The sequence below is a fragment of the Vicia villosa genome, unplaced genomic scaffold, assembly GCF_029867415.1.
Source record: "Vicia villosa cultivar HV-30 ecotype Madison, WI unplaced genomic scaffold, Vvil1.0 ctg.000505F_1_1, whole genome shotgun sequence".
NCBI classification, from domain to species: Eukaryota; Viridiplantae; Streptophyta; class Magnoliopsida; order Fabales; family Fabaceae; genus Vicia; species Vicia villosa.
In genome coordinates, this window is record NW_026705240.1 from 658,344 (window position 1) to 669,777 (window position 11,434).

At 28.7% G+C, this 11,434-nt stretch overlaps 1 protein-coding gene across 1 annotated transcript; it reads right to left on the minus strand.

The window, feature by feature from the left end:
• Positions 1 to 6,140: 6,140 nt before the first annotated feature.
• Positions 6,141 to 11,221, minus strand: LOC131629055 (NAC domain-containing protein 7-like). Its single transcript, XM_058899852.1, has 5 exons — positions 10,908 to 11,221; positions 10,685 to 10,798; positions 9,769 to 9,951; positions 9,264 to 9,535; positions 6,141 to 7,079 (listed from the first exon to the last, which is right to left on the minus strand). The coding sequence occupies exons 3-5, from the start codon at positions 9,926 to 9,928 to the stop codon at positions 6,477 to 6,479; spliced, it is 1,035 nt and encodes a 344-aa protein (XP_058755835.1). The 5' UTR covers positions 9,929 to 9,951; positions 10,685 to 10,798; positions 10,908 to 11,221; the 3' UTR covers positions 6,141 to 6,476.
• Between the last annotated feature and the right edge of the window lie 213 nt (positions 11,222 to 11,434).

Consider the following 11,434-nt stretch of genomic DNA (forward strand, 5'->3'; position numbering starts at 1 on the left):
ATTTTTTAGATATGGAAGAGTTCTAGGACTTTTTGGAAGCCTCAAGATGTCCTCTACAATCCACTTTGGAACATATTTTTAATTTGAAGATTTTATCTTGATGATATGGCCTTTGACAAAAAACTACTTTTGGTTGACTTTTGAAAATGACCTATAATCTTTTGTACCATATATCTCAAATGAAGCATTTTTGGCCTTGGCATGTGAGAGGCAAAGTTGTAGAGAATCCAATTTCCTTCAGAATAGGCTTTGGTTGGGAAATTTTTGATACTCCATGTGAAAGTTATGGCCAATCAAAGTTGGGTTGACTTTTCTCCTAGAAACCCTAATTTAGCAACCTTGAGATTTGTTGATTTTGAAGCTTCCCTTGATAGATCATGATCAACCCTTGATCAAATGATGAATAATATTTCAAGAGGTTGATGTTGACAAAAAATCAGGAGTTTTGACTTTGATTTGACCATAGTTGACTTTTAGGTCAAACTAGTCGACTGTTGACTATCTGAGCATCTGAATGAACAATCCTTGGAATTGAAGCTTGACTTTTGACATGGATATATTTTGAAACATAATGAGCCATATGAAATCCATTGGAGACCTTGATTCATCACTTTTCTTAGGAGAATGCAAAACCCTAGTTCAGGAGGCCCTTGATTTGGAGAATGCCTTGAGTAAACCCTTGAGCCTTAAGTCATTGAAAATGAAATGGGGAGGGCAAATTTTGGGGTATGAGAATGTTGAGCAATGAGAAGTTCATATAATATAGTATTTTATGTTAAATGATGTGTTATTAATGCTTTGTTTTATCATGTGTTAAACTGTTATAAATCTACTTCTTTAACTTATCAACTTGGGAAAAGATACAAGCTTGTTGTTGTGAGAGATCCAGCAACAAGATGATTTCTTGATAAACAGATAGAAAATAGTAGGATAGAAATATTCTCTAGATTAGCTACTTTAGAGATAAAGAGCTACAATCATAAAGAAAATTTAAAATAAATCCAGACACACGTTAAGGCTACGAGCGAGGCTTAGAGATTTGTCCACTTGTTTTAATGTATATGCTTATGATATTGTAGAGATACACGTTTAGATCACTTTCTGACCTCTTATGACAAGACATAACACATCATGTCCATGTAATAACAAGTTATACTAATGGATCATTGGCCAACATGCTCTTTATTATTAAACTCATTTACTTTCTCGAAACTACTTTTGACATTGTTTGCTAGTAAACTGAACCTGGGACAACCATAGACTATTTTTATCTTGCTCTTGCCTATTTACAAAAGATAGTTCTTTACAAAATCATTCTAAGTTATTTTCCAATCCCAATGAGTTCGCCCCTACTATTCTATCACCTGCTACTTAAAACATACATGTATACCTGCATGCGACATTATACATTTTCAACCAATAACAACAAACTCCTTGGAAGAACTTCATTGACAAAAAACTAATCAAACAAGAGATAAACATGCTCTTTAATAACGTCTCAGAGTCTCTTAAAAAATTAAAACTTGTTAGAACAAGATTTGTTCTTATCAATTATCTTAGTTTTGATGATAACAATAATATGAATTTTGCTTAAGATAATATGGTACTCTAATCCAATGCAATTTCCCTTTCAGGAAATATATATAAAGAGTACGCATAATTCAGCGCTCAGAAGATGTGTCTCAAATGGTTCAGCATGCAACATCAGAACATGGTCTGGCAAGACATCAGAAGATGGTCGAAGCAGAATCAGAACATGGGTCTATGGAAGCATCAGAAGAACATGAGATCAGAAGCACTGAAGATCAGAAGATGGTATCACGCTCAGAAGCACTTCAAGGTCAGAAGATGCTGTGCACCAAGCTGTTTGACTCTGATGATATTCAAACGTCGTATTCACAAACATCAGATCAGAAGGAAGTACACGTGGCAGACTACGCTGACTGACAAAAGGAACGTTAAAGCTACTAAAGGCTACGTCAGTAGACACAGCGTGAACAAGGCTCGAGGTAGTTGACAAAAGCGTATAACATTAAATGCAAAGCTGTACGGAACACGCAAAGCATTAAATGCATTCAACGGTCATCTTCTCAACGCCTATAAATATGAAGTTCTGATGAGAAGCAAGGTGAACGATTTTCGCACCAATACAATTCAAATTCACTTGCTGAAACTCTGTTCAAATCAAAACTCAGAATCTTCATCTTCATCAAAGCTCACTACATTGCTGTTGTAATATCTTAGTGAGATTAAGCTTAAATTGTAAGAGAAATATCACAGTTGTGATTATCGCTTTTAAGAAGCATTTGTAAACTCTTGAATAGATTACATTAAGTTGTAAGGAACTAGAGTGATCAGTTGATCAGTATACTCTAGGAAGTCTTAGCAGTTAGCTGAGCAGGAAGTCTTGGCAGTTGGCTGAGCAGGAAGTCTTGGCAGTTGGCTGAGCAGAAAGTCTTAGGAGTGAACTAAGCCTAGAGTGATCGTGTTGATCAGTAGACTCTAGAAAAGTCTTAGGAGTGAACTAAGCAGTTGTTCCTGGAGTGATCAGGTTGTGATCAGAAGACTCTGGAAGACTTAGTCGCGGCTAAGTGGAAAACCATTGTAATCCGTGCGATTAGTGGATTAAATCCTCAGTTGAGGTAAATCATCTCTGCGGGGGTGGACTGGAGTAGCTTCGTTAACAGCGAACCAGGATAAAAATAATTGTGCATTTTATTTTTATCGCTCAAGATTTTAAGTCACACTTATTCAATCCCCCCCCTTTCTAAGTGTTTTTCTATCCTTCAAAACTATCTAGACCTGGACTCGTATTCTCATCTAACTCAGCCACCACCAAGTCCACATCCACATGAGAAAACCTAACAGAAAGAGTGTAAATAAGTCTAAACACAAATACAAATGGTTGAAAGTTTCAACAGAAAGCGTTAACAATAAAATCATTTGTTTGCTTTTTTCTTCCTTTTAACAGAGTTTCTTCTCTAAATTTTTTTTAATGATACTTTTATATTCTCATATTAAGTATGGTACTGACTATCCATCACTTGTTTGATTTGGTTTTGAGAGAATTCGACGTCCAAACCGATCAAAAATATATAGATTGGTTTGGATTGAATTTGCACATTTTTTCGATAAAGCCCAAACCAAATCGAGAAACAAATGGTTGGTTTGAGTTTGATTGATCGGATATACTAAAAACAAATGTGCACAAATATTTTTTAAAAATATCTAATTTATACCAACTAAATTTCAATAACTATATAAAATTCCTAATTTTTTATTTCTCCGTATAGATTCTAAATGTCACAAATGAAATTTCATTTTTTTTCTTCTTGAAGTTGAATACTTTATACTAATTTCCATGATAATTATGATAAAATTATACAAATGAGTTATGGTTGATTCAGGTAGACAGGTCTGCGGGTAGAGTTTTAAAAATCCAATGCCCGGACCAATTAACATCGAATTTCATTGATTTGGTTCGATTTTTACCCGAACTAAAAAAGTGTCTGAACCAAACACTATGATTTGATTTGAATTCTAATTTAGTTCGGATTTGTCCGAACCAAATAAACACCCCTATTTTTTATTTCTCTCGTATCAAATAGTATCTCAACTCATATTTCCAATCTTGTGGCATCCGCATGCTTATTTGTCTTGTTTTTCAAAGACATACACATGCTTTTTTTTCTCTCTCTGTCACAATTTAATAATAACATTACATCAAGAAAATACACACGCCAAGCTTATTAATTTTTTTTTTTTTAATTTTTAAATTGCTTAATTTTTTTATCTTGGAATCCACAACTTAATTATCACTACCTACATTTGTATGCATCTTTCTCTCCTTCCACCTGGAACATAGTTCATGAGTGTGTCTATGAAAACATAATTGCTTAAAAGAGAACAAGACCTAAACATTGACTTCATAACAAGTTATGTGAATTACTATATAAAATCTGGAATTTCCTCTTCTCTTGTATATATATAAAACTCATATACCTAGGTTTCTATCAATCTCTAAAACCTCCATTGTTTCTTGTGAGTATCAGCTTCTTACACCACTTGCTCTTTTGTTTGTTCATGTTCTTTCCTATAAACTTTATTATCATTATACCCTTAATTTACTTACATGCTTGTGTAAATTATTCTTCTTTGGTTTTAGAAACTAGTTATAGTGATATTTTAATATTGCAATCCAATGCCTCATTTTATTTTTATTATTTTTATTACTCTTCTCTCACTATTGTTAGCAAGTAGCATGGTTAATTATTTTTGTTTGGTTAAAATTACTTTTTTAAGATTTGGAGTTTATATAAAACATATATATACATTTTGTTAGTTATTTACATAGTTATATTTTTCTTGCTATACTGTCTGGCACAAAATTTAAAATATAATATTAAACATTTATGAAGCTTTGAAGTTAAGTATTGTGATCCCCAGCTATGATGGCTATATAATAATTTTGTTACATGATTTTTTGCCACTTGGAATAAAGACCTAACTTCATGTGCTTCCCATTTTAAAGACTAGCTACACATATAGGTGATCATTTACTTGCGTTCTAAATTCCATACACATCAAAAACATATGCCATATAAAGATTGCCAAACTTTGCAGCAAAGTATATATATATATATATATATATATATATATATATATATATATATATATATATATATATATATATATATATATATATATATATATATATATATATATATATATATATATATATATATATATATATATATGGGGAGAGATATTCTTACTCCAAGAGTAAGTTATTAACACTTCCTCCAAAGCTAGACAATTGATTCTTCCCAATTTACAGGTTAAAAATAATATTTAATTAAATATGGAGACAGAAAACTATTACTTATTATTTTTAATCATTAGATTGAGAAGAATCAATTGTCTAGATTTGCAATAAGTGTTAATAACTTACTCTTGGAGTAAGAATATCCTTCTTTTATATATATATATATATATATATATATATATATATATATATATATATATATATATATATATATATATATATATATATATATATATATATATATATATATATATATATATATATATTATTTTCAGTATTGTTAAATGAGAAGATATTAAAACTATTCACATTTAGTTTGTCATAATCTTTGGGTTTCCAAGTAATAGAAATCATAGAAATCAAAAGAGCTTTAGTAGAAAATTAAACATCTCCTATTTAAAAGTTATAATTTAAAAAATTAATCCTTAATTGTCTCTGTCTTGACATATAAGCTTGATATCCTTAATGGAATTTAGAATCATTATGTATTTACTTCTTTGTTTCCAAGAAAGATATGTATCATGATTACTTATATTTCATCATTTTCATTTCTTGAATAATTAATTTTATGTAAGAAAATTGATTTGAATGAATGTTGTTTTGAATTTTCAATTGAATTTTCTTATGGTTTTTTAGCTATATTCTAATTAATATCATACGTATTACTTTCAAGTTTTTATATTTTTCTTAATATTTATGGTAAATATACCTATATTAATGTTTAATTAGTATAATTGGTAACTATTATTTTTCTTGCATACATTTTTTTTTTTTGAAATTAGCAATTATGACATTCAATATAAAGAGTAGATAAAATATCTTTGTGTTGAATAAAGATATTGTTCGAGGCGTATTGATCAAAGTCTAAGGTGCTAGAGGCGTCCACAGCTCCAAGGTTCATATTCGATCCACCTCACAAGTCACAAGTTTTCTTTTGTCTTTGGATGTCATCCAACACTTATATCTGCATTTTTTTTTTTCATAAAACAAGAGGATCTCTATTCACTATTTATATATAAATGATCTCACACAAGATTTGAAGTATGTTCTAACTTTAATTTATTCACAAAATATTTTTTACTCTATAACTGACTTTTATGTTAAATTGTTAATTGTGCAGACTAAATCCTTCTCCACCGTATCGAAAGCTTACTCCAATATACTCCGACGCATCAAAATTTCACTGCACTTTTTTGGTTCCATCAAAAAACAAATACAAACCATATAAAAATATAATTAAGTAAACAATACAAAATCCTAATCCTAATAAGATAATAAATTTAACAACCAAATCTATTAAATAAAAAATGTTACACCCATATATGGATACATGTATCATATCATATATATCAACCAACCCGGTCAATTTATCATGCATGGTAAATTGAAATAATAACCCTGCAAAGTATTCCATATCTTGAGGGAAATATATTTTTTCAATGATCTATGTGACCAATATATTCCAAAAAACTTTAATTCAATGCTATAAGCTATCTAGAGGTACCATATGGAGCTATAGAGTCTCCACATTAAATGTTATATAGTTTTGGCCATATTAAGTTTATAATGTACAAGAATTCAAACAATACTTGCATGCATGTTTTAATTTCATAGTTAGAAATTACTCTATAATTAGTATGAAACCATCACACTATTTCCACAAATCAATAGGACAACTTGAGTTTGATGTTGAAGCATTTTCATGAGGCACCATTTCTTGTTTCTCCAAATTTCTGAACTCAACATTGCCATGAAAGATGTTGTCATCATCATTGTCTTTTGTTGCATCTTGACTAAGTTGTGAAGCAACAAACTTGTCAAGAACTCTCCAATCGGTAACTTGATCATCGACATCGGAGTTGTTCCCATACATAGCATGAAGGTTTTGTTGTTGATTAGTTTGCAAGACATGTTGTTCTTCTTGAAGTAGCATTGGTGAAGGGAGCATGGAATTTGTATGATCTATGGTACCATATGTTGTCACCATTGGATTAGGTTGAGCAAGCTTTGGACTCTCTAGAAGAGGGAGATTAAGAAAATGGTTTTGGTATGGTGAATTATCTAGCTCTTTTTTGCAAGGATATGGAAGTTGTTGGTAAATTAAATTTGGTTGAGAGGATTGATTTGGTGAGTCCATGTCTTGCATGAAAGAAACTTGATCATCATACCAACAAGGGGAGTCATGTTCACTCATTTTGCGAAGTGTTGTTGTTACTCTCTTCTTGAATACTCTACACACAACCCATCCTTCTTCCTGCTTCAAACCATTAAAAATAATGACTGATATTAGTTTAGAAAATATTGTAAGAAAGATATTAACTAAGAGTTAACTCAAGTTTATCAATTTAGAAGGGTAGTATCTCTATTCATTTTATCATGACTAATATGCAATAAATCTATTCAGAACCTTAAAAAAAAATTGAGACGACTCTAAATATATATATATATATATATATATATATATATATATATATATATATATATATATATATATATATATATATATATATATATATATATAACATTCTACTTAACCCGAACAAACTAACCAATGGCATTAATGCATCTCAATAATTCTATCATAGATGAGCTTGTGACTAACTAATCACAAACTATACTAAGTATAATGACTTTTTGACTTTTAGTTTAAAATTGAAAATGAAAAAGACTGTATAAATCAAGGAATGGTTATATGATGTGAAAAGCTATTTCATTTGAGAAGTGAAAATTTCGAATTGTCTGTTTGATGAGAAAAAACTATTTCATTTGAGATGTGGTATATACCTACGATTTTTAATTGGTTTGAATTTATTTGATTTTTTTCTTAATTTTAAGCTCTTTTAGCATTTGTTATGACGAATTTGGCTGAATTAGAATTGGGGAAATAAAGTTTTATGTTTGATAAGATTATGAATATTGACCTATTAGTTGATCATACTAAAGGCCCGTTTATTTTAACTTATAAAATGGATATTTTTTTTTGAAAATGAATTTTATAATAAAATATTATAAGTTTTTTTATATTTGCTTTTTATAAATTAAAAATTTTATTTTGATATCGTATAACATACATATACATTATTGAAGATTAAAATATATTCAAAATTAATATTTTTTAAAAAAGTTATTTCTCAAAAATAATTTTAATGAAAAACTATTAAAAATAACTTCAAAATTAAATAATTTTTTTTTAATTTGTGATATTCAAAAAAATGTTTCAACAAATTGATTAAATACTTAAATTAATATTCTAAGAAATAAATATTCAAAACCAATTTCATTTGATGTTTTAACGAAAACATTCTTTATAAATTTATTTTACACAATAATATGTAAAAGATTATAAAAACTATTTATAAAAAATATAAACAAACGAGCATACATAGTATAGAAAGTGTTTCTAATAAGCACCGCAAATTTTCTTATACTTTTTATTTGGGGAGCAATTCATGCATGGACACGACCCTAAATCCACATTCTTAAGCACAACCAATAAGAAAGAGTCTTTTTTAAATTTATTTTAATTTTAATTTTGGTTTTAATTGGATTCATGGGGTGGTTGAGATTATGAAGGAGAGAGAAAAATCAATATTTATTTTTTTAATTAATTCTGTGATTGGTTGCGTGTAAAATAATTTCTTAGGTATGTGTCCACGTAAGAATTTTCCTTATTTGGGATGGTGGAACAATCATTTGTATGTTGAAATAGATTTTATTAATTGATTTTGACTTTAAATTTTGATGTTGATTGTTCTATTCATTGTATCTTATTTTTAACTTAGTAATGTGTGGTTTGTTTGTCAATGTATATGATTTGTCTTTTAATAAAATAAGATTTTCTTTTTAATTTATAGTTTATAGTTGATCGCTAATGACTAATAATTTATAGCTTATGGCTGATAGTTGAGATTGATAGCTGATAAATTAATTGAAGTGTTTAATAAAATTAGGGGTTCAAAAGATATTTAATAAATAATTGTTTAATTTGAAATTAAAATAAATTATAAAGGATAAAAATGAGTTTTTACTAAAATAATAAGGATTAAAAAGGAAAAAATATCGATAAGCTATAAACTATAAGGTAAAACGAAATTTAAAATAGCGTCTAGAAAATAAACTATAAACTAGTAAAATAAGCTATAAGCTAGTGATGAAAAGACCGTTATCAAACAGGTCTAAATTATCAATGAGCTCATAAGCTATAAAATATAAGACATAAGCTCAAAATTATGTCTAAACAGAGCCCTAGGTGAGTTTTTTTATTGATTTAGTGATCAACAATACTATTTAATTAAATATTTTGTGAGGGAGAATGTGGCTAATAGTGTTTAAACTCTAGCTACCACATAAGTTTTTTAATTGAATTATTAATCAACTTTGAACTAACCAACGCCAAACAAACCTAGAGAAGAATTAATTAATGATTAATTTTACTTACCTGTGGTGCACCATTTTCATCATTTTCAAGCCTATACTCATGCATTATCCAATCTGATTTTTGTCCATTTGGAGCTCTACCTTTATAAAACACCAATGTTTTCCTCATTCCAATCAAATCATGCTTACTATAAATTGCCTTATCTCTTCCAGTTGCTTTCCAAAATCCAGCTGCAGTTGCCCTATTTGTTCTTGTCCCAGTTGGATACTTCTTATCTTTATGGCTAAAAAAATACCATTCATTTTGTTCTTCTGCTCCTATTCTGCAAAGCTCTTTAAAATTCAACACACATGTTAACAATGTATTAGTCACAAATTAAACTACTCCATCTGATCTATTTATAAGAAAAAATTTATTTTAAAAATTGATTAAATAAACAATATATCTAGTCTATATATTATTCAAATATAATTAGTATATAAAATGTTAATTTTTTTTCTTATAAATAAGACCAATATATATTTTTACTGAAAATTAATGACACAAAAAAATAAATAAATTATACCTACAAGATCCCATGGTTCAATTTTGTAAAGGTCAACATCTTTTATGACATCAAGATCAATCCTTCTAGAAGCTATTTTTTTTCTTAGGTAGTAATCAACAAGTTCCTCATCTGTGGGATGGAACCTAAAACCTGGGGGAACGTGAGAGAAAGTTTCCATATGTATATCTCTTTTTTATAGTCCTGAAAACATAAATATAAAATATGTATACTATATTAATTAGAAAATTAAATGGATGAGATTTTCAAAACATAAAATAATTTATTTTAAAAAATAATTAAAGAAACAAGAGGTGGAAGAGAAGAGTAATTTTTTTGTTTGAAAATAATTTTTAAATAAAGCAGTGGTAAACTCATGTGCTTTCTTTATCCGACTTTAAAATTTTATTTTCTACATTAACCAAAAGCAGATCGAATGTTTATCGTGATATTGAGGTTAGTTATGGTTTTGGGTTTTGTTTTTTTAATTTTGGTGATTGTCACCTCTTTATTAATATATTATTTTGCTAATAAAAATTTGAAACAATGAATAATTGATAGATATAATTGATTCCAATTTTGTTAATTTCATGATATATATAATATATACATGGACAAAAAGCATGAGTATGATGATTATTCATGTGGAAATGTTTACTTAGTCAACACACATGTGATAAAACATTCACAATACTTACTAATGTACTAGATGAACATTCAAGTGATTACCACTCATTGTGATCCCCACTAATTTATCACCCATGCTTCTTCTAAAAGAATAAATAAGTTCATGCATGAACCTAACATTGTGTCTAACATTGAGATAAAAGATTGCAAAATTAATTATTTTTTAATAATTATGATGATAATAGAGCAATTGAAGATTATTAAAAAAAGTAAATAAAAAAAAAAAAGATTGAGATTTAAGAGAGCTCACAGATCAAGTCACAAAGCTTGCAAATATGGTGGTGAAGTCACAGATCTTCCTCCAAAAATAATTTGATGCATAAACTGAGATTGAGAGTTGTGTATATATCTCTCAACTTCACTCCTAAATCAGACAAAGATTTTCAAAGACAAAAAGAAAGTACTATATATATTAAAAAGTTCAAACAAGAACCAACCAACATATATAACTGTATTAAGTCCTTGGATTGTACCCTTTCAACTTCTTTTGTCTGTTTCTTGTCGGATCAGATCCCAAGAAAAAACACAAACATGAAAGAGATGAACAAGAAGAAGAGAAAGGAAAAGAAAGTAGGGTTGATTATATAAGACGACAAAAACAAAACCCTAATGATACTTGTCTTTGTTTTCTGGCAAAAACAAGCTGGACTAGGTTTAGCTGAATTGGAGGAAAAGATTTATTAGAAAAAATGGAAGAGAAGCAATGGCAAGAGAAAGGGTTAACTCTCTCTATATGGTCACCTCTACCAGCAACTGATGGAGACTGAAAGGAATGACAGCAAAGTGATCATGAAAAAGAAAATCCAAGTTTTTTTTTTCTCTAGAAGGGTCTAGTTCTATACATTTGAAAACTTCTCATACAAGAGTATAAAGAGAGAAGGAAAGAACTAAGGGCTTAGACCAATCACCAATCTTAAAAGGGTATATAAAATATATGAAGTGTCGATCCATTATTCAGAGTTTCATATTATATGTGATATAATTTGAGTATATCTTTATT